General features: G+C 40.1%; 1 protein-coding gene across 1 annotated transcript in view; it reads left to right on the top strand.

The window, feature by feature from the left end:
* Window positions 1-24,852, top strand: part of Dnah8 (dynein axonemal heavy chain 8) — a 252,532-nt gene that overhangs the window by 98,457 nt on the left and 129,223 nt on the right. The window contains 17 exon segments of the mRNA XM_047558191.1: window positions 688-710; window positions 713-789; window positions 1,774-1,878; window positions 2,255-2,416; window positions 5,634-5,858; window positions 8,482-8,539; window positions 8,542-8,583; window positions 8,586-8,652; window positions 9,447-9,625; window positions 15,696-15,883; window positions 18,811-18,897; window positions 18,984-19,091; window positions 19,926-20,060; window positions 21,711-21,872; window positions 23,961-24,207; window positions 24,334-24,575; window positions 24,663-24,803. Of these exon segments, the coding sequence (XP_047414147.1) occupies window positions 688-710; window positions 713-789; window positions 1,774-1,878; window positions 2,255-2,416; window positions 5,634-5,858; window positions 8,482-8,539; window positions 8,542-8,583; window positions 8,586-8,652; window positions 9,447-9,625; window positions 15,696-15,883; window positions 18,811-18,897; window positions 18,984-19,091; window positions 19,926-20,060; window positions 21,711-21,872; window positions 23,961-24,207; window positions 24,334-24,575; window positions 24,663-24,803 (2,248 nt within the window).

Below are 24,852 nucleotides of genomic sequence, written 5' to 3'. Positions count from 1 at the left end.
CAGGCTTATATACACTTCAACCAATCAGGGGAGAGCACACGAGGTAAACCGCGGACAGCTGCAAGCATAGAATAGGTACACGAGGGGGGCATGCTCTAATCACATCGTTAACTAGCCAATCATTGGAATTCGCTGGTTGTTACTGTATAGCTGGCCGCTTTTGGCTCAGCGTCAGGTGCCATCTTGACCGTGCCCAAGGCTGGGGGTCCTGGAAACCCCGACAGTTTTTCTTAAAATTAAGTTTGTTCTCAATGTCTGTTTGAAATTGGGTTATGTGATATATCCCAGTTTGTTCCAGTGACTGCCTCGGTCCTCACTTAGTGGTTAATTGTCCCTGTGTCATCCTCACAACATCCTGGTTGGAGATAAATTCTATGTTCACTGTGGGTTCCAGGCATGAAGTTCCCATCACTCTTAGGAAAGTCTCAGGAGGGCTCCTGAGGAGGAAGGGGAGATGGATGCTGGGAGGCCCTTGCTCCACATCCCTCTCATTGCTCCCCTTGTTTTCCCCCAGTGTCATCTGTGGTGGCGCCTGGACTTTTGGTTCTCCCTGAATGCCCCAGGTGTGAATGGAACATACCTGTAGGTGTTCGCTGTGATCTTTTTGAAGATGTGTTGACTGAAAAACATCCATAATTCAAAAAGAAAAAGATCACTTGGTAATGTGCTTTTGACTTTCCTCTGAAGGTATTTGGAGAAGAAGCGATTATTATTCCAAGATTCTTCTTTGTATCTGATCCAGTTCTCCTGGAAATCCTTGGACAAGCCAGTGATTCCCATACCATACAGGTACAACCTTAAGTATGTGTGATTCAGGGTGCTTTTTCAACACCATGCCATAATCCAAAATAAAAAATAAAGTAAACATCTGAAATGGGCAGACAGGAAAGATGAGCACAAAAGAATATGTTGCTTATAGAATGTCCTATTTGCTGTGGATTCAAGCCTGTCAGCCTCCCATGATCCAGTGGCATTGGTGAAATATAGTCACCTGCTATTCCCCTGGCTAGCTGTGCGACATTGGCAAACTTCTTAATTTTCATGTCTCAGTTTTCCTCATCTGTAAAGTCAGGACATTAACGGTTCCCACCTTACAGACTTGTCATGAGATTGCATGAGATAATACAAAATGGCACACGGTGTGTGCTTGCTGACTGCAATTCACCCTCTTGAGACTCTTTCTCTAAATATTCATAGACCAAATGGGGCCTTGTTTGGATTGATCTTTTTTTCCTTCCAGAAGCTTCTCAAGGGCTTTTAGCCATTTCCAAGAGTGCTTCTGGAGGAAGAGAATACCCACACGCAGGGCATGGGAGCCTCATCCCAGGCCTTTTCTGGTTTGGGGACCTGGGAACAGCTATTTTCTTCCTTGTTGGCTTCCAGGAGGTTGTGGGGATATGAAAAAAGAGAAGGGAAGTAAAGTCTGTGAAAGGCAGAGGGAGAGCTAAGGGCGACGTCAGGGAAGAGGGTTGGGATGGTTGGATGCAGGCTCCAGCTGAAGGGAGGAAGGAGCAGTCCAGTCCCATCACATTTTGCAGGACTTGGAGAAAACATTCTGTGGGATTTAAAAAAGTGAGCCTCTAAAGTCCAGCCAAAGGTCAAGGCAGAGTTTGTATTTTGTTGTTGTTTTTATTGTTTTTTGTTTTGTTTTAGAGACAGGGAAGTAGATTTCTTATGTTTATAAAGATAAAAGATACTAGGTTTTGAAAACACCTCTGTGCCTTGTGTGTTTAGCCTCGTGCGTCATGTTGTGTTCTCTTGTGTTTCTTACAGCCACATCTCCCTGCAGTGTCCGACAACATAAATGAGGTGACATTTCATGCCAAAGACTATGATCGTATGTTGGCCGTCATATCAAGAGAAGGAGAAAAAATTATTGTAATTTACTTTGGCTACAATTTTGTTATTAGGATTTCTTTAAAAGTTGAGGTTGGGGAGAATGCAGGGGACAGAGAGTTAGTAACCATGGGTCCTAATTCTGTAGCTCTGACCTTGATACAAACGAGTTTGGTGAAATCATTTCACTTATCTGCGATTCATTTTTATTGATGAAATGAGAGTTTAGACTAGATGATCTTTATAGTTCCTTCCAGTTATGGTAATAGATGATCATACCCATGTTTTACATATTTTGTATAATTATAAAACAATTTGTTTGCTTGAGGGACCATGATTTATCAAGTCAAGCGTGTGACATTTGTAAAAATACTGAATTATTGTCACTTTGTAATCTATTTGTGATGAATTGTTTTAGCTGGATAGTCCTGTGATGGCCAAGGGTCCTGTAGAGATTTGGCTTCTGGATTTGTTGAAAGTGCAGATGTCATCCTTACATAATATAATTAGGTCTGCATTCTATCAAATCAGCGATTCAGGATTTCAACTCTTACCTTTCCTCAATCACTTCCCAGCACAGGTGAGAATACACAGTCTTTACTAATGTTAAAGAGAAGGAAATGGGGCAGGGTGGAAGTGGCAGGCGGATACTTAGGTGGGGTGGGACTGGCGCCATGCAGGCTGTACATAGGATACGGATGCAGGCCCGGGAGTGCACATATATAAAAGGAATGAGCTTACCTTTTCTGAAATGAAATCCATCTTGCCTTTTTGTTTGTTCAAGTGATTCAAGGGTAAATTGGCATATGTGTCAAGGAGGCTTCTCCTGCAGGTAGCTTCTTAAAGAGAGAGAAGACCTGGAAGAGGCTGGGGTGGAGAGAATGTTCTCAGGAACAGCTCTCATGTCCTCTGTCTCTTAGAAATGCGTTGTAATGCATCGAGTAGTATTAAAACCCAGTATCAGAAATGAGTGTCATTAAGTCTTCATCTCAGATAAATGAAAAGTGTGATTCGTGATCTGATCAGAAGCAGTGTGAGACAGAAGACAAGAAATGTCCAAGGAAAATACGGGCAGTGTTTGCCCAAACTACATTTCTTCTGCAACAATTCCCCACAACAGGAACTTGAAATCCTGAATTGGTGCACACACAGTAGAGACAGCTGAGATGTTAAGAAATTATTCATTCAAACTGCACAAGCACAAATATGGAATCAACTTTATTGGACAGAATATTTTAATATTGTGATTTTAGTATTGTATAGTATCTTTGACGAGCTTTAGTATTATTACCTTGTGATACAGGTTTCTAAAATATGTTACTTGATAAGCTGAGAAAATAGCTCCTTAGGTTAAATCAATGTATTTTCCCTCTCCTAGGAAAACTGCACCCTCTATGTTCTGAAGTCTAATTTAGACCAAGGATTTAGCATTAGGTGAAAGTTGAGGGCAAGTTCAAAGCAGTGGTGAAGTCAAGCAGGGTATAAGGGTATAGTAGGAAATTTGACCAGCTTTCAGGATTTTATCTATATTATATAATGTAATATAAAAATAATGATATTTGTGTGTATATCATTTTAATATATTTTTAGTTGTAGATGGACACAATACCTTTATTTATTTATGTGGTGCTGAGAATCAAACCCAGTGCCTCACACTGAACCACAACCCCAACTTACCTATCATTATTTTTAAAGCAGTTTTTCCAAAAAAGCGAAATTTGTGTACTATCAAGTTAACTTAAAAATTTTATCTAAAATTGGTTAAACTTCTCTATCTCTCACCCTGCACAAAACTCAACTCAAAATGGATCAAGGACCTAAGAATTAGACCAGCGACCCTGCACCAAATAGAGGAAAAAATAGGCCCGAATCTTCATCATGTAGGCTTAGTACCAGACTTCCTTAACAAGACTCCCAAAGCACAAGAAATCAAAGCAAGAATCAATAAATGGACTGGATTAAAAACTAAAAGCTTTTTCTCAGCAAAGGATACAATTAATAATATGAAAAGAGAGCCTATAGAGTGGGAGAATATCTTTTCCATACACACTTCAGATAGAGCACCAATCACCAAAATTTATAAAGAACTTTTAGAAATTTTCACCAAAAATACAAAGAACCCAAACAATAAATGGGCCAAGGAACTGGGCAGACACTTGACAGAAGATATACAGGCAATTAACAAATATATGGAAGATTATTCAATATCTCTAGTAATTAGAGAAATGCAAATATAATGACTAATATTAAGAACACAAGCAATAATAAGTGTTGGCGTGGATATGGGGTAAAAGGCACACTTGTACTTTGCTGGTAGAGTTGCAAATTGGTGCAGCCACTCTGGAAAGCAGTATGGAGATTCCTCAGAAAACTTGAAATGAACCTGCCTTTTGACCCAGTTATCCACTCCTCGGTTTATATCCAAAGGACTTTAAATTAACACACTACAGTAATACAGCCACATCAATGTTTATAGCAGCTCAATTCACAATATTTAGATTGTGGAACCAACCTAGATGCCCTTCAACGGATGAATGGATAAAGAAACTGTGGTATATATACACAATGGAATATTATTGAGCCATAAAGAAGAATAAAATTATGGCATTTACAGATAAATGGATGAAATTGGAGAATATCATGCTAAGTGAAGTAAGCCAATTCCAAAAACCAAAGACTGAATGTTTTCCTTGATAAGTGGATGATGACACATAATGGGGATGGGGGAATGGGGGGTAAGAGAAGAATAGAGGAACTTTAGATTACCTAGAGGGAAATGAGAGGGGGAAGGGGTTGGGAGTATGAAAGATGGCAGAATGAGACAGGTATCATTACCCTATATACTTGTCTGATTACACAAATGGTATGAATCTACATTGTGCACAACCATAGAACAAAAAGTTGTACCCCATTTGTGTACAATGAATCAAAATGAAAAAAAATAATAAAAAGACAGGTTTTCCTAAAAAGTCAAAGAAGAAGATAGGCAGCATATTGTGTTTAGAAGATGCAAAGAAACCTCTGGAAAACCTAGCTCAAGGGAAAATACACAATGAAGAGTGCATTAATTCCATTTGCTTTTCTTGAGAAAGAAAAACAATGGAGGTATCCGGTGATCTCAGGCCCTCTATGAAACATTTCCTAACCATCTTCTATAACTTAAGTGATGGTTCAGATGTGTTCCCCCAAGTTCATGTGTTGGACACTTAACTCCCAAAGGAATCGTATTGGGAGGTGGGGCTTAATAAGATGTGATTACATCATAGGGGCTCTGTCCTCATGATGAACATACATTGTTATTGCCATAGTAGGTTGGTTATCATGAGAGCAGTTTCCATATGAGAACACGTTTGGCCCCCTCTAGCACTAGCTTGTGCAAGCTCTGGCCCTTCCGCCCTCTGCCATGAGTTGATGCAGCAAGAAGGCCCTCACAGGTCCTGGCTCCTAGACTTTGACTTCCTAGCCCCCAGAACTGTGAGGAATAAATTTCTTTTCTTATAAATTTTCCAGTCTGTAGTATTCTGTTATAACAACACTAAATAACTGAGACAACCTACATAGTTTAATAAATGGTGGACATTTAATTATTTAATTCATTTAATAATTTATTTATCTGTGTACATTGAAATAATGAAATAATAATAATTAGGATATTAGCTGTCCACCTTTCAGACTGCAGAAACAAATGTCTCTATTTCAGATTAAAATAACTAAAACTTGGTTCGCTGTCACATGATTAAGTGGCCACTAAATCTTATCGTAGACAGGATTTGACTATTTGTTTACTGGGTTTGCAGGTTGGGCTTCTGGGAATTCAGATGTTATGGACACATGATTCAGAAGAAGCTTTAAATAATGCAAAAGATGACAGGAAAATCATGCAAGCAACCAATCAGAAATTTTTGGATATTCTTAATGTTCTTATTAGCCAGACAACGCATGACCTAACCAAGTTTGATAGAGTGAAATTTGAAACTCTAATTACCATCCACGTGCATCAGAGAGATATTTTTGATGATTTGGTAAAGTATCTTTTTTCCTATATCAAAGCAATTTAGAGTACGAATTAATAATGAAGAGCTAAGTATTGTACATATTGCCTAACTTACACGAACTTTCCATCTTCTTGGTCCTTTTTTATGACTGTCTCCATCAACACCACGTCCACAATCACCTGCACTGAATAGTTCGAACAACCACATATGTATATTCCTTTAGTACTCTGAATGTCTGGAACCAGTGATATGATATAAACCAACTAATTATTAAATTAAATGATTATTGGAACATGACATAGTTGAGGTGGGATGGGTCATGAGCGACAATGGGCCAGTTGGGAATGGACAAGTCCAGACAGAATGGACCAACTTTTGGGAGCTCTCATGGCTGTTTGTTTGGTTGAGCATCCCGTAGGGTTTGATTTGGTCAGGGTTCTGTGGAGTGGGAGTAAGTGAAGTGGTTTTGAATTCTCCTTGGAACTAGAGGTTTGGGGCCCACTGAGTCCTCCCAAGGTGGAGATTCTTACCATGGAATGGGGTCCCCCGTGGTTTCCATATACCACCACTGACGGTCTTTGGCTTTACCCTTGCTTTATTCTACTTAAATTGGGTTAATCTTAATGACATCTCTTTCCTTCCTTACAGATATGTAATCCACTCCACTCAGGGTTCTTTTTAGAGAATATGATCACAGACTACTTGTTTCAAACCTTTATCAAAAATTCCGATCAGATAAATTATATTTATTGAAGGCTGTTTGAAGACATGGAGTCAGTCCATCTGTTCTCTTGAAATCTAGATCCTCCTCCTTTTTTCAAAATATTACATGCCAGCCAGTTGCATTGGCATCACCTGGGGACTTGTTAGTAAAACAGAATCTCTAGTCCTCCTCTTCCCACCCCAGACCTATTGAAATCAGAATTTATCCTTTAACAAGCTTCCCAGATGATTCATATACATATTAAAGTTTAACAAAAACTACTGTAAGATTTTCTCTGGATCAATCTAACCATCAGAACACTGTGTACCTAACCATAGTGCTTTGGCCTTTCACAGACTTGCTCTCATTGAATTGCAATTACTGTTATACTTTTACTTTCAATTAAGTGCACCTCAAGAAACACTAGAGTGGAATCCATTACTGTATCTGCTGTGAGCATCCTAGTGAGGATATTTATGCATCTCTCATTGGCTTCTAAAGCTTAAGTCCTGTGGAAGAAATTTCTTGTAAAACTAAGAGCTGGGTGGAAGCCGTAGCTCAGGGATAGAGTGCTGGCCTAGCGCACATGAGGCCCAGGGTTTGATTCCAGCCCCACAAACAAAAAAGCAAGAAAAACAAAACCCTAAGTGCTGAGCAGAGCTTTTCCCATGTAGAATGGGAAACCCACACAACGAAAGCTACAGAACAGTTTTTGTCATGTTTACCACTGGCCTTGTGAGGTTTGCATCTCATTTTTTTTTTTTTCGCAGTGCTGGGGATTTGAACCCAGGGCCTTGTGCATGCGAGGCAAGCACTCTACCAACTGAGCTATATCCCCAGCCCATGGAAGTAGCTCTTTTAAAGTTATGAGTACATATGGCGCTTTAGGTGGGAAGCCAGCATCCCTAACTGGAGGGGGAAGCATGGGCATAAATAATGCTACAAACAAAAATGACAGAAAACAAGATTACTAATAGCAAGCCATAGGGACAGCTGGTCAGAGGATAGCTGACCTTGAGTGGCCAGAGGTTCATTCCTTAGTATCAACTGAATAACCTGGAAATGGGCCTGCTGAGTTCAAGAGCAGTGAAGAGGACCACACACCACTTTCCTCAGTTCTGCTGAGGGGGCAGGAGTGAGTTCTCTCCAAGTTTACCCCTGAAAAGTCATGGAACACCTCAGAATGCAGTTGGTGGAATGGAGTTTCTAGAGGTGCTTGCCTGGTTTCTGTCTCTTCTAGTGGACCAGATACCAGAGTCTGCATTCATGGTGGTGGGAGCCCAGGATGCCTTATCCTGCAGGTGTATGCTGATGACCAGAAGGGTTGGTGGCATGGCCATTATGCTGTCACAGGAAGATATGTACAATATAACCATGCATTTCCTTGTCTCGTATCTTCAGTGCCTTCCAACTGCCACGAAGACCCTCCCTCAACCCTCCCCCTGGCCCAGTGAAGCCCCAGCTCTCGTCCCTCCTCCAGAGCCCTGGGTGCCCCTGTTGTACTGACCTTTTTTTCAGTTCCTCAGACAAGCTAAGTAGATCTTCTGGCTTTGCCCTTTATGTCCCTGGCTGATCCCAACTATTTATCCAGGTGTGAGTTTAGATGTGTCTTCCCCTCAGTGCCCCTCTCTAACCTCCTAGACTAGATTAGGGCCTCTTGCTACATATTTTCATGAACTTGGAATTTCTCTGGCAGAGTTTTCACACAGAATGGAAATTCCTGGCTTCACTGTGGCCTTTTGCCTGTTTCTTTGATCAACTCCAGAAGGCAGAAATCTTACCTGTCTTTGTCCACCCAGCCCAGCGTCAAGCACAAGAAAGGAAATCAATAAACATTTGCTAAATGAAGAATGTGTTCATGAGCCAGTGAATCAAAACCGCCCATAAGCTTGAATTTTAGACTATTGCAATGCAAGCTGTAACATTTTTTGTATTTATGTTTTTAAGGTAAAAATGCACATCAAGTCAGTTACCGATTTTGAATGGCTGAAACAGAGTAGATTTTATTTAAGGAAGATTTGGATCAAACTGTGGTATCTATTACCGATGTTGATTTGTTTACCAAAATGAATTTCTGGGATGCACTGATCGCCTTGTTATTACTCCACTAACAGATAGGTAGAAAACCAAGTTTTTAAATTTTATTTTGTAATTAACATGCTTAAAATTGTTTTATAATTGCATTTGAAATATTAACCAGCATATTGTTGTCATGTTGGGTCTGAGCCAGCTCATCAAAGTCAGTCTAACAATCCAGTAACCATAGCTGTTACTTAAATGAACATGCACATTAAATTTTTATGAAGTAGAAAAAAAATGAAAGAATAAAAGCAAGCTTGAATATCAGTAGTGAGCATTTTATTAATGAATTTTAGACTGCAAAATAGAAAAATATCCTGAGAACTATAAAGGAAGTTATGAGTATTGCAGAGAAAGGAGGGTACCTTGAATATCATCTGATTCAGTTTCCAGGTGTTTTCATATTTGGAAATTGATACCTACAGTGAAGTTTCTTGACCAAGTTGGAATGATCAGTAGTAGATCCCCTCACCTTTTTTCCAGTGTCTGACACTGGGCAAGCCTTGGGAATTTTTCATCTTTGTCTATCTCACAATGCCCAGTTCAATATGCTGTGCATAGAAGGCATTCAGTAAGTGTTTGTGGAATGAACTTAAATTGGGTGTTAGAACATTGAGCTAAATGGTTAAGTAGGTCTGCTTCCCGGGAAAACTATGACAACAATCAAATTCCATCTTCAACCTCCTCTTGACTTCTCCAACCTCTCCTTTGTTTGGTTCCCTCTTTTGTGTGGGATTCTCAAACTCTAAAATAAACAGCCCATTCCCGTCATCACCTTGGCCTTTTGCTCATTATCTGGCACTCACAAAACTTTGTCTGATTGACACTTGCAGATGCTACATCACGTTAGCGCAGGCTTTGGGAATGAACATGGGAGGTGCCCCGGCGGGACCTGCGGGCACAGGCAAAACAGAAACCACCAAAGATATGGGCAGGTGTTTGGGGAAGTACGTGGTTGTGTTCAACTGCTCAGATCAGATGGATTTCAGAGGCCTTGGAAGGATTTTCAAAGGCAAGTGTGAAATAATGCTCATTATTTTGGGGTAAAGTAATAATGCTCATTAGCATTATTTTTTGACATAAATCTAAAATGTTATGCCACATAATCAACATTAGTATAGGTTGATCTATATGATATGGTTATTTTTCTGGATCAAAAGTGATCCAATATGATCATTTGGTTTATTGCTGGTGTTATAGTCCATGCATTGAGTGGGTATTGGGTTATGAAAGTGGAATCAATCTGTAATGGGCTGGAACAGCAGTAGAAGAGATAAGAACAAGATAGCAAATTGATGACACATGGGATTTCCCTTTGGGTGTGAAATCCCACTACGCTGAAACATTTTTTGAAAAGCATAGCAACCCTGGAAAATAAGAAGAGGGTGGCCATTGGCAATTGTGAAATTTTGAGAAAATCCTAGAAGGTAGGTAAGAGGTGATTTTAGATGGACAGAAAAAAAAAAAAAAAAAAGAAACATACAAACAAACCTTCAAGGGCACTTCAGCCTCAGAGCTCAGTCCTTAGAGATCTCTTTATTATCTACATGCATTCTCTGGGTGATCTCAGGGAAACCCAAGTTTTAAATACCATCTGTAGGATGACTCCCAAATTTATGTCTCTTTGAAACTCTGGCTTCATACATGTAAATGCCAACTGGATGCCTCTGCTTAAAAGTGTCATAGGTCCAGATTCACTCGATCCAAAACCACACTCCTGATCTCCCTCTCTGTGTTTCTTTCTTCAATAGTCTTCTTCATTTTCCACTCCGTTCTTCCAGGTGCTCAGACAGAAAAACTCCTTTACTCCTCTGTGTTCTCTCTCACTCATATTCAACCTATCAGCAAACACTATTGGTTTTACTTTCAAAACGTACCCCAAATCTAACCACCCTGGTCTCTCACCTGGACCATTTTGGTAAGCCTCCTAACTGGTCTCCCTGTCTACCCTTTGCCCTTCTGTTCGAGCCTCAAAGCTGCACCTTAGTGATCCTTCTACCTGATCCTGCTGCTAAAAGCTGTCTAATGGCTTCCCTCAGAGTAAAAGCCATATTTCTGGCGGTGGTCCTACATGCTCAGCCCCGTGCCTTCCCATGTCCCCATTGCACTGCTCTGACCTTCTGACTGCATTCCAGTGCTTTTCCCTCGCTCCCTGGACCATAGCCTTATCGACCTTCCTGATGTTGCTCAGACACCAAAGACCTGTCATTTCTGTTTCTTACGTTCTTCTCTAGACATCTGTCCACGTGGCTCACTTTATAAAGGACATCCACAGCATATACTGCTGAAAATTTGGAAGATTTCTCTTTGAGATGAAGTATAAGACAAGGATTCTCATCATTATAACTTCTATGCATCACTGCATTATAATTCTAGCCAGTGGAGTAGAAAACAATAACAGGAACCACAGAAACACAAAGATGAGGAAGAAAGAATGAGCCAAAGGAAGAAAGATAAAATAAGAAATTAAAAAAAATTTAATTAAAAAATTTAAAAGAAAGAAATATAAAATAAGAAATCAGGAAGAAATATACAATTTCAACATTTCAAATGATGTGGCAGACTGTAAAGAAAATTGAAAAAATCTATAGAAAATAGAATTTAGAAAGGTTACTAGAATATAAAGTTATGCAAATCAAATTTATTTTATAAATCACAAAAAAGTTATAAAATGAAATTTTCAGAAATATACCCTTTAGAACATAATTGAGAGTGTGATGTTGGGATGGGAATGGATAACTAGATCAGGGGGATATAGTAGGGAATGCAGGAACGGGCTACAGACACTTGGCATATGGATAAATGTAAATCACTGATGAAGAGTTGAACTACATACTAAATTGTTCTGGGATAACTGGTGACTAATTCTTATCAAGGGGATTGGATCCCTGCCTCATACCATACACAAAAATGAGTTTGGGGGCATAAATGCCTACATGTGGAAAGTAAAACTATTAAGTTTTTAGAAGGTTAAAAAAAGTATCTTTGTTTTTAGAATGAAAAGTCTTTTTTAAAATAAAAACGCCCCACAAACCATAGAGAAAACAAAATTGTTCACTTGCCTCACTTAAATTTAAAGCTTTTGTCCATCAGTGGATACCAAAAAGAAAGTAAAAAGCCATGCCAGAAATTTGGAAAAGGCATTTTCCACAGGAAAATAAATTTTACATTTCTTTCTATAAAGAGTTAGTATGCTATATGTATATATATGGTCTACAAATCAATAAGAAAATGAAATAGAAAAATGAGGTAAAGGCGTTTTGCAGATGAAGAAAACCAAACGAACAGCAATCAAGTAATGCATATCATATTGAGATTCCATTTTGAACTTAACACACTAACAAAAACTTAAGCGTGACCTTTTTGACCACAGGCAGGGATGTAAGGCAACAGAAGCACTCATCTACCCTGCTGGGAGTATAAGACCTTTTGAGAAGTCAGGAAACATCAGGTTAAAAAACATACACATGTTGACATCTTGTTTTCTTGGCAACCCAAGTCTTGGTGTATGTTCAGATGAACAGCACTTTGCACCACGACATGTGTGTGAATGTTCACGGCAGCATTGCTCGTGACAGCCATAAGTGGAGACAACCCCGCAGGTGGACCGTAGTTGCCTGGATCCATAAACATGAACATGTCTTTTACATGTTACATATGAAGGAAAGAAAAATATATGAAATTGTATTTAACAATGTTGTACAGCATTACAAATGAGTAACTACAATGAGATGCATTGATATAACACAATCTCACAAATAAAGTTTGTTTTGATTCAGTTTTATTTTTAATATTGGCAAGTCATATTTATATTTATTTTTGGGTAACACTGTTGTAATTCAATACATGTATGCAACGTGTAATGATTGAATGAGGGTAATTAACATTCCCTTTCTTCAGATACTTTCCTTTCTATGCATTGGGATCTTTATTCTCCACTAGTTATTTTTTTTAAACCTTTACATTATTTATTTTTATGTGGTGCTGAGGATGGAACCCAGTGCCTCATGTGTGTGAGGCAAGCGCTGTACCACTAACCACAACCCCAGCCCCTCCTCTAGTTATTTTGACGTGTATAATTCACTGTCATAGACTCCAGGTGCCCTATTGTGCTGTGTGACATCAGAACTACTCCCCTCCACTGTTTTGGGGCCAGAGCTCTGCCCTCTCACCATCCCTCACCCTGCCCCTTCCTACCCTCTGGTGACCTCTGTTCTCTTCTCTACTTCTCTGTGATCAACTTTTTCAGCTTCTGCATATGAATAAGAACATGTATTTCACAAGTATAATTTGTCATGAAGAAGGAAGGTCTTGCAAAAACACACAGAATATGATCAAATTTATTTAAAATTAATTTTATTTAACAGCAAATAGGTAAAATAAAAAACAAAAATCATATATACGTATATGTTAAAATACTACATATTATTGTATATTGTAATATGTGTATACAATGTGTTATACATAGATATATCTATGTATACGTAGATAGTTTTAAAAAATGGTTTTTCCACAAAGTTCAGGTTAGCAGCCGTCCCTCTTGGAGTAGGAAGGACTGGGGAGAAACGCTGGAACTTCCCTGTGATGTGTTAAATATCCTGAGTTCACTTGTCCAACCACTACTTTAAATGGGATGACCAGATATCAATATTGTCTCAATATTTTAGTCTTTATTTGATAAAAAGGAGAAGAGGGCTGGTACAGTGGCTCATGCCTGCAATTCCAGTGGTTTGGGTGGCTGAGGCAGGAGGATCGTTAAGTTCAAGGTCAGCTTCTGCAATATAGTGAAACTTTGCCTCAAAATAAAAAATTAAAAGGACTTGAGGAGCTGAGGATGTAGCTCAGTGGCAGAGCCCTTGCTTAGCATGCATGAAGCCCTGGGTTTGATCCCTAGCACCATAAATAAATAAATGAATGAAAGGGCTCGGAATGTTAGCTCAGTGATAAAATGCCCCTGGGTTCAATACACAGTGCTACAAACTGAATAAATAGGAGAAGAAAATGTAAACTACAGACTGGAAGAAGAACGTTTTAACATGTACAACTATCAAAAGATTAATATCCAGTATTTAAAAGATTCTCCTCCAGTCATTAAGAAAAACAAAGTAAAACAATAATGAGATGCCATTCTCGCTCCTGCCAGATGGGTAGAAATGGAGAATGGCAAAATCACCGCAGGTTAGAATGTGTAGAAATCTGCCCCCTAATGCTGCCGGGGGTGGGCAGTGTGTCTCCTCACCAGGAGAGAGTGGCAGCACCTGGCATGTCTTATTTGACCTAGAATTTCCACTCCTCACTGCCGCATTGTTACTGCAAATCATTAGCAATAACCCCAGTGCCCTTTGAGAGGAGCATGAATTTTTAAACTAGTGTATTTATGCATTGAAACACTGTACAATGGAGCACTACAAAGATCTACAGCACTGAATTAGATCTGCGTGTATCACCATGGATAAATCCCAGAAAAACAATATTGAGCAAATCAAATTACGGGAGGATATGTACAGTATTCTCTACAGATAGAGAGACATACATAAATTTTGGAGAAGCAAATTATGTAGCATCCACAAATGCAAGCAAAAGAGCAATATTTTAAAGCCATGCAAAGGAGCTATTGATATAAAGTTCAGGATAGAAGTTGCCTCTGAAGACGGAGGGAGAATAGATGCACAGGGACATTCGTGAACTTGAACTGTGTAATATTCTATTCTTTAGAATGAAATCTGAAGCAGGAAAGATTTGGTAGGTAGGTACATGGGTGTCCTTTATATTGTTTCTTACAATTGTTGGTATGTTGAGAAAACATTCCCAAGAGTCATTTTCTAATCAGAGAGAAGGGTTCCTCCGTAGATCATTCCTGGCCAGAGCTGGAAGATGATTGAAAGAAATGTAATCCCGGAAGGTCAGTTAGAGTAAAGAGGGCAGGGGAAAAGAAAAGGAAGTGGCTCTCTCCAGTGTCTTCCTTCATACAAAGGTGCGATACAGCTCTCTGAAGTGGCAGCCTGGTAACTCCACCTCAGTTGGGGGCTCGGGCCAGAGAGGCAGGGCCAGTGGAGTGGGTCAGATGACAAGCTCTCCTGCCTCTGTCCATCCCTTTCTCCAAGGCACCAGGGGCAGGCATGCACCCTGCAAATTTGCCTTTGAGATGAGGAAAAACACACTCAAAAACCATTGTGTAGAGAGAACAGTCTTATAAAATATTTGAAGAACTTAGGAAGGCTCCCAAGACCGTGAGGAGACCTACGGGAAACAGAAGAGAACTCAGAAGTAAGTAAAATTCAGCTGCAGAGAGATTCAGGAATTGATCACATTCCACCAATGAAAGAAAAACAGGTTGTTTTGAAACAATAATTGGAATTCTTGGAAATTGAACATGCAAAGTAGCAGAATACCCAGGTAAGAGATTATATCGCAAAGGCAGAAAGGGATGGAAAGACTGACAGAAGAACTTAAGGCTCACAGGGACAGATACATACATTCTATCATTCATGCAGTGGATAGTCCCAAGGGAGAGAGAAGAAAGATTGGGGGTGGGCAATAATAAAAGAAGTAAGAGCCTTTCACGTACTGAAGGCAGTGAAGGTTTTCATCCTTAGAGAGAGACAGGAGCAATGTCCATGATAGCCAGCTCTGCCTTTGTGCTGGGTTTTGTGAGAAATAAATAAAAATCCCTTTGGCCATTCTCTTTCTTGCCCTGCATCCTGACGTTTCTATCTCACTGCAATAAGGAAAGAACAGAGCTCTGACCCAGGTGGGGGTCATTTCCCCCAAACACTATGGTTCCTTCCATCTCTATCCCACTTCAGGACTGAGCAAATTGCATCACCCTCCAGCATCCCTGAATGGTGTATTTTATATTTTGATTTTGACAGTGTGCTATTTTCATTGTTTTGGTGATGACATACAAATAATTAAGAATCTCCTTATCCTTGGAATTCAATATGTCTTTGTAAAGAGCCAGATATGAAATTTTACCTAAATTGTGTTTAAATATATGTTTGGAAGCACTTTGGAGCAGTGATTGCTATGGAGAAGGTATATGATGGAGTAAAACTTTACAAATTAACTGTTTTTCATGCCAGGTCTTGCACAGTCAGGTTCCTGGGGCTGTTTTGATGAGTTTAACAGAATTGAATTGCCTGTATTATCAGTGGCGGCACAACAAATTTATATTGTTTTGACAGCAAGAAAAGAGAGGAAAAAACAGTTCATATTTTCTGATGGTGATTGTGTTGATTTAAATCCAGAATTTGGAATCTTCTTAACAATGGTAAGAACACAGGCTTCAAATGCAATTTGATTGTCTAATTGTTACAGAGTTAAATAAAAGTATTTATGTATTAGTGGGTAAGTAACTATCCAGGAGTCACAAACTCTTATGTGATTTTTGTTTGTTTTTTCTTCCAGTTCTAGGGATCTAACCAGGCCCTCACAAATGCCAGGCAAGGGCTCTGCTACTGAGCCCCAGCCCTTGACATTTTTTTTTTTTTGAGAAGTAAAAATAGCCCAGATAGAAGGTGAAATAGTAACATGTTACTAACAATAACTACTGTTTATTGAGCACTTACTATGTGTAAGGTCCTGGGCTAAATGTTTTGTGTACTGAATCAGCACAACTCATGCCATACTGCAGTAACAAACAATCCCCGAAACATAATTGCTTATAACCACAAACCTTTATTTCTCCCTCATGCCACATGTCTGCGGTGGGTTGGCTGGGGTAGGGGAGGTAGTCACTTTACTCTAGTACCCATTCTGACAAGGTAGTCACTAGCTCAGTCATTGCTGGCTGGTACAGCAGAGGTAAAAGAAAACATGAGCTGTGCCATGGCTCAGCATTTCTGTCTAGAAGTGACACAAAGTCACAAGTCTCATTGGCTAAAGCAACGTACCTGACCATACCTAACTTCAAGGGGACAGGGAAGTACAGCCCTACCATGCATGCAGTTGGAAGGGAAGAGAATGTGAAATATTTGGCTAGTGACACTGATGACTTACGCATGTGCATTATTTCATCCTACGGGTCTGACAGCTGTCTGGGGTAGATATTTCATAGTTGAGGTACCTGAGGCTCAGAGATGCTGAAAAACTTGCTCAAGTCACACAGCCAGTAGGGGAATGTGGTCATTGTGTGTCTGCCATCAGAACCCAACTGCTTAGAACCTCTACGCTTGGCCTTTCCCTGATACTTAACAGGAGGAAATGACTTAAAATTTTCAAAATAATTTAACAAGGTCCTATATCAAAGGAATTGTGACAAGTCCAGTGGCCATGTGATTGTGGGCAGAACTCGGGATTCAGCATTATAAAGATGGAAATCCAAAGACGTGAAGAAACGAGTTTCTGTGAATCAGGGAAATGAAGTTGATGTTGAAGTTGATGTTAATGCTTTTACATATTAAATTAAATCTCTGAGTTGCAAGATGACATAAAGGATTCTCTTTCATATGTCTCAGTGGACAAAGATAAATTATAGGAAAAGCAGCAGAAAAGTTTCTGATAAATTTTGTTGTTAGCCAACACGCAGGAAAGCATTTAAGAGGAAATAACAATCCAGAGGTTAGTTATAAATCAGGAAATGGGATGAAGAAATTTACTCAGTGTGAAACTATAGCCTAAAAGCATTTAATAGAAACTTAACATCCTTCTGGGTTAAGAATAATATTAGAAATATTAATTGGATATTGCATTAGGCTATGAATAACTGAGACGCGAAAAAACAGTCACTTAGTAGGTGAGACCTTAAGGTCTTTCTGTGTTTCTTCTCCACCATGGTTTCCATCTTCAAGGTCACTTTTTGACCCAAGACACTGCCTATGCATCTGTGTTTTGTGGCAGCCAAGTGATTGAATTGGCCTCCTTCAGTCACGGAGGGTCTTTCACTATTGGTCCCTCTGCCTCTCACTGTGGAGAGTCCCATCACCCCAGCTGCCAGGCAGTCTGGGTGGAGACGTGTGGTTAGGGAAGGGGAAGAGGAGTATGGCGAACAGCCAGAAATCTCTGCTTCTAGCACTTAGCAAGATACCTGGCCTCCTGACAGAACCCAGTACATGTTCAGAGGCTGTTTCTTTCTTTTCTTTTTGGTACTAGGGATTGAACCCACAGGTACTTTACCACTGAGCTACATCCCCAGACCTTTTTATTGTTAAATTTTGAGACAGGGTCTCACTGAGTTGCTTAGAGTCTCACCAAGTTGCTTAGGTTGGTTTGAACTTGCAGTTCTCCTGCTTCAGCCTCCGGAGCAGCTGGGATTACAGGAGTGAGCCACCACGCCCAGCCAGGGACCAAGGTTTCGTAATGGACTGTCCTAAAACAACTGACCATTATTTGCCTTGTCTTCAAACTGCCAACCTTTCCTTTGGGACTTCTGGGTCTGTCTTGTCTTCTATCTCTTGTTACTTACGAGGAGACTTAGTTTCCTTCCTACCTCTACTTTCGTCCTTTGTAGCATTTCCTCATTATTCCCTTTTCTATTTCTTTCATTCCCGTGTGTGTTTTTTTAAAAAGGTTCTTTGTTAGCCTGATTACTATAACTATGACTGCAAAGAATAGTAAGGAGGTGAAATAAAAACGACCTAAGTAAACTGGACTGTGGTGCACACCTGCAATCCCAGCAGCTCCGGGAGGGCGAGGCAGGAGGATCATGAGTTCAAAGCCAGCCTCAGTGAGAGCAAGGCGCTAAGCAACTCATGAGACCCTGTCTCTAAATAAAATACAAAATAAAGCTGGGGATGTGGCTCAGTGGCTGAGTGCCCCTGAGTTCAATCCCTGGCACCCACCTACCACCCGCCAAAAATTATCTAAGTAAGTTGTCCAGTATAAAATCCTAAAATTTTCTCCTCTTTCTATAATGTATATTAGACCATCATTATTCAATTACTTAGTTTTCTATTCTTTCATTTTCTTTTCTAGTTTTTAAATGAATAGACACATAGATGCTTAATTTTTGCTACACAAAATTGTGTATGGCTTTAATAATACAATGAAAATGGATATATATATATATATATGGAATGATATGTACATTATTAAATATGAATAGTCCAATATACATTTTGGGAAAGCAAGGACATTTTATGAATCTGATATTTTTCACACCACTGTGGAATCTGAACTAAGAATAGGGAATGTGTTTGTATTCAGGAATCAACAATGGAAATTGTAACATTAATTAAAAAAATATATTCTAACTCTTAGAACCCTGGATATGCTGGGCGCCAGGAACTGCCAGAAAACTTAAAAATCCAGTTTAGAACTGTTGCCATGATGGTTCCCGACAGACAGGTACGACCCAGGACTTAAAGCACAACATCTTACCTTTTTTTCCCCCTTAAAGTTATTGAAAAAAATCTCAATATGTTAATTTTCAGATCATTATGCGAGTGAAACTTGCAAGCTGTGGTTTTCTTGAAAATGTTATCTTGGCTCAAAAGTTCTATGTTCTTTACAAACTCTGTGAAGAGCAACTTACCAAGCAGGTAACTTTATATATCTATTTTTCTCCTAAATATAGAATTTAATCTTCCGCTTTGCAATTTTACCTCAATAAATGATAATCAGTGAACTAAAAAAAACCCCATTGACCCTTTTCTAAGTGTATTTATAATTAATTTGACCTATTATATATATATATATACTTAAAATCTTTATTTGGAAATAGGGAGGTATAGAGGAGGCGTGTACCTTTTACCCAGTTTCTCCCAGTGCCCACATTTCATAATGATAGCACAATAACAAAACTAGAAAATTGACCCCAGACAGTCCATTGAGTGTATCAGGGTTTCACCCATTATACACGTTCTGTGTGTGTGTGCATGTGTGTGTAGTTGTATTGGAACTATGTCACATGCAAAGATTGTGTAATGACCACCACAGTTAACACACAGAATGGAACCGTCACCACAAGGTGACAGATGGTGCTCCTCGAGAGCCACACCCCTCTCTCTCCTACATCCCTAACTCACAGCAGCCACTAATCTTTTCTCCATCTATAATTTTATTTCACGAATGTTATGCAAATGGTCTCATGGAATATGCAACTTGTTAGCAGTGCATTTAATATTTACTGTGCATCACTCAGACTGTATCGTTCTCAAAAGATATCTAGGGTGTGAACTCCGTATCATACGGCTTGTGTTTTCCAATGGAATGATTGTTTCTCAGTCAAAGGAAAAGGACAAGAATTTAGCTCCCAATACTTGCAGTTCAGCTACTCCAAAATGACAGCAGGATACCTACCTATTCGTATGGAGTGAGCTTGCATTTAGAGTTTTTCAACTCCATAATCTTTCGCCCCTCTTTTCCCACCCTAGGTCCATTATGACTTTGGATTGAGAAATATTCTATCTGTATTGAGGACACTTGGATCTCAAAAAAGAGCCAGACCAGAAGACAGTGAATTAAGCACAGTCATGAGAGGACTAAGAGATATGAACCTCTCTAAATTGGTATCTTTCTTCTCTGAATTCTCTTCCCTTCCAAGATTTTGCCCTGGTTTCTTTCTAGTCCATTGGTAGTGGGGGTTGGCTCGTGTTGAGCTGTGGGCACTAATAGAGAGTAAATGGGCATGCTTCCAGAGGAAGGTAAAGGACCCCGTTTACCCTGCATGGCCAGCAAGGACTGAAGTGCCTCCTCTCTGTTGTGTGCAGTGAAATGGGTCCACGGTGGCTCCAGCTCAGATTTTCACTCCACTTTTCCACTGTGGAACACAGATGCTAAACACGGAAATCTGGATTCACAGGAAACCCTGAGAACTTTGTGCTTTGTACACAAATTCAGATATGTTCCTCCCTGAACATCCACACCATTATTATTTTCCAAAAATGTATTATAAATTTGCCATGGGAATTATAGGAGTCACATTACTGCTTTCATGCCTGTCTCACTTATAGCCAGATGGGTTTGAGTAAGCTGACGGACAGGTCCATTTGGTACTCGTTCAAGGGCTTCTACATGTCACATCACAGGTTGAGGAGGAAATGGCTGCTAATTTCAGAAACTATCCAGTGTGTCCGTGTAGTTCATTACTGTTGCAAGCCTGTTGAGGTGGGCTGTCTTGAGCCTCATGGCAGCTCTGTGATAATGGGTGGCTGTCCGGTTTATTGTCATTTGACTCAGGAGAGAACAAAGACTCACAGAGAGGGAGGACTCACCTGTAAGCCAAGGAGCCAAGACAAAAATCCATGATTTTGGGATGCCAAATCCTCTGCTCCTTCCAGGGCACCTCACTGCCTCTCTGATAATGTTATTCTCGAAACTTCTAGGCAAAAAGTTGAGAAAGTATCAGGGAAGTTTCAGAGAGTAAGGGGAAAAAATCAGAAGGGATGATTATACATAATGGTGCAGGGGAGGGGTAAGGGAAGAATGGAGGAATGTTGGATTGTGTAGAGGGAATTGAGGGGGTAGACGAGGGGGTGGGGAGAAGGAAAAATAATGGAACGAGACAATCGTCATTATCCTATGTACATGTATGATTACACAAACGCCATGACTCTACATTGTGTACAACCAGAGAAATGAAAAGTTGTACTCCATTTGTACACAATGAATCAAAAGGCATTCTGTAAAAATAAAAATAATTATAAAAATAAAAATAAATAAATCAGAAGGGATTATAGGTTGGGGCAATCTATGTATTAAAGACACAACTGATGAAGAAAGAGTCAGTTTATTGACACTTACTACTCACCAGGCAGGCAGAACGCTGCTCTAATGGGGCTTTCCAGTCCATATTGGATGAAATCATGTAATGTCCTGATTTAAATGAAACGTTGAGGTTGGGTCTCATGGCATTGGAACATAAGTCGCATGTTTTTAAAGTCAATGTGAACACAATCTGAGAAGCAGAATATTCATATGAAGTAATAAAGTCAGGCCTTGAGCAGCAGATCAAGGCTGGATTGTAGATATCAAATGCCAAGGAACTTTGGGTGCAGTGTGGGTTCAGTGGTGATGTTCAGAAAAAGGCACTAGAGAATGCAAGTCTGACTGGGCGAGTAGGGAGTGATCCTCTGGGCACGGGGTGGCGCGTGCCTGCACGTCCTCGCCAATGGATATGTGTTCGTTGACTAAGGTTATTTTAACCTCTGCCACCTTAGGTTGATGAGGATGAACCCCTTTTCCTCAGCTTAATTAACGATCTGTTTCCGGGGTTACAACTGGACAGTAATACTTATGCAGAACTGCAGGCTGCTGTCGCCAACCAGGTTCAGCTAGAAGGGTTGATTAACCACCCACCCTGGAACCTCAAACTTGTACAGGTAAGGGCATTTCAGTCTGTTGTCAGTGCAACAATAAGTGGTATTGCTAGAGATCACTATGTGACTACAACGTGATTTGGGTCTTATTTGATGGAAGTGTTGAAACTAAATTAAAATGCTGCATACACATGTTGCAAGGAGAGTCCTAGAGAGAAAGTGTGGGTTTACCCTGCCTCACAGAAAACAAGCATCCAGTCTGGTGGTTACTTATACCTGGTGAGAAGGATGGATACTAACCAGAATCCTAAAAATAGTTGGAATGTGAGCTGGGACAACCCAGCTGACTTCAGTGGCCAGTGTGGCATGATTGCCCACAGCAGGATGTCTCCAGGGGCCCAGTGCCTTAGGAATCTGGGCTCCTTTGCTGCTTCATTCCTGCTTTCTGTGTGCCATGCTGTGTCCTTTACCTACATCTACATTGGTGTCTTTCTTTCCATCCACCTGATCACATCACCTGTGGACTCAAGGAACTATGGTAGAGACACAAGCTCAAATCTCTATGAGTTTGTTGCTTTGAGGGGTGTTTCCCAGGGCTTTTGGAAAATGAAGGAGCAGAAATTGTATTAAAAATTGCATTTGGAGCTGGGTACGGTGTCACATACTTGTAATCTCAGTGACTCGGGAGGCTGAGTCAGGAGGATAGCAAGTTCAAAGCCAGCCTCAGCAACAGCAGGGCATTAAGCAACTCAATGAGACCCTGTCTCTAAATAAAATAAAAATGGGGCTGGGATGTGACTCAGTGGTTGAGTGCCTCTGAGTTCAATCCCTGATATAAAAAAAATATATATATATATATATATATATATATGGAATAAAATAACAATTCTTATTTTAGCTCACTGTTCTCCACCAAATTATAACTCATGCAAGTATATGAGACATATCCAAATCTTATAAGGAAATACGTGGAGGAAAGTTTAATTATTTTTTCATTATCACTGTACTGGAAACCATTAGAATCTTTTTAATTTTTGGCAAAACATTATTTTATATATGATATACATATAGTATACTGAGTACTACAATCTTAGTCGTGTCTACCAGTGACTCTAGAATAGAATCTTGGGTATTAGTAACATTACTCTTGAACGTGATGGTACAGCTAGTTCTCTGTTGCTTTTGAACTATGGGTTATAATAGTAATACATTTCTATCCCACATGCTAGAACAACTCAGACTTTGAGATCTTTGACTTCTTATTTTTATTAAGACACCTACAGGCAGGATGTCCCCTGATGTGCACTTAGTTCATCTCCTTGAATCCTGCTTACCCTTTCCATGTGCTACCTCTCTGTGCCTTCACTTCTAATAGCAAAGGAGGACAGGAGCCACTTTGTGGGTAGGCACAATGGGCAGGCAGGGCCAGAGAGTCAGTCCCTGTCCCCAAGTCAGCCTCTCCTTAAATAAGGACTGATAGGTGATGGAAAAGGAAAGTCAAGCTCCCCTCTTTCAGGTGGAACAGTCACCGGGGTGTCGCTCACATCAGAAAGTCCCCATCAGGATCATGCTTAAGTCTCTGCCCTACAGGTATCCTCAATCACACCTGGCCTCACTTCTTCCCATCCCTGTCCAGCTTTTCCCATGCCCTTGTCCATTTCTCCTGGGAGCACTCCCGGGGGGAATGGCGGGGGGAAATTGCTCAGGAATCCTATTCAAGACGTGCTTCTGAGGAGCTTCAAGGCCCGCCATGAATCCTGGATCTTCACCATAGTGGGTGGAGTTGCCACTTTCTACCACTGGGGGGCGATATGGTCATATTGCACGCGGAGAAAATTTTGCATGTGGAGAAACTGCTGGTTCTCAATCCGCAAACCATAGTTTGAGTAGCAAAAAGTAGATCTCGGATTGATGTTATTCCAAAACGTAATTCAAGTCCCACATTATCATTACTTTATCACTTAGGTTGTTTTATAATGTGGTGCTAATTTGCTATCTGCATCTAGTAAAATAATATTTTTACATCTTTTAAATACTGAGTTACTTTAATGAGAGCTCATTTAAAACCTTTTTAAATTTCAACTAACTACTATGGATGTCAGCTGAAGACTCATAAATTTCATTTTTTTCAACTTATTGTTCATCGTGTAGTTATATGAGACCTCTCTGGTGCGGCATGGCTTGATGACTCTTGGGCCCAGTGGTTCCGGGAAGACGACAGTCATAACAATTCTGATGAAGGCGTTAACAGAATGCGGAAGGCCTCATAGAGAAATGCGAATGAATCCAAAAGCTATCACTGCACCCCAGATGTTTGGCAGGCTGGATACTGCTACCAATGACTGGACAGATGGGATTTTTTCTACTCTCTGGAGAAAAACACTGAAAACTAAGAAAGGTGCACATGAGTCCGCCTCTGCCCTCATTTTCCCTTGCCAGTTTATCAATAACACGGTATTTATTTAAACTTCTGTTTCATTATCTGTAGGGAAAAAAAGTGATTTTCCATTTTAATTGTTTGCAGGTGAAAACATCTTCCTCATTTTAGATGGCCCGGTGGATGCCATTTGGATTGAGAACTTAAATTCTGTGTTGGACGACAATAAAACACTCACGTTGGCTAATGGGGATCGTATTCCCATGGCCCCGAGTTGCAAGCTTCTGTTTGAAGTCCACAACATTGAGAATGCCTCTCCAGCCACGGTTTCTAGGATGGGCATGGTCTATATCAGCAGCTCCGCTCTCACCTGGAGGCCCATATTGCAGGTGGGGACGGGAGGTGGGTGGGATCTGCCCAGTGCCTGGCCACTTTGCACTTTCCTCATAAACAGAGGTTCTGCTTCTCCGCTGCAGGCATGGCTGAAGAAGCGAACTTCTCAGGAATCTACTGTGTTCCTGACTCTGTATGACAAAGCATTTGAAGATGCATATACATACATGAAACTAAGCCTCAGTCCCAAAATGCAGCTCTTAGAGTGCAATTATATTACGCAAGTAAGTTTTTTTTTTTTTTTTTAATTTTCTACTCAGATTTTGAGATTTT

Source organism: Sciurus carolinensis, chromosome 7 (genome assembly GCF_902686445.1).
Source record: "Sciurus carolinensis chromosome 7, mSciCar1.2, whole genome shotgun sequence".
NCBI classification, from domain to species: Eukaryota; Metazoa; Chordata; class Mammalia; order Rodentia; family Sciuridae; genus Sciurus; species Sciurus carolinensis.
This window is presented reverse-complemented; position numbering and strand designations above follow the sequence as displayed.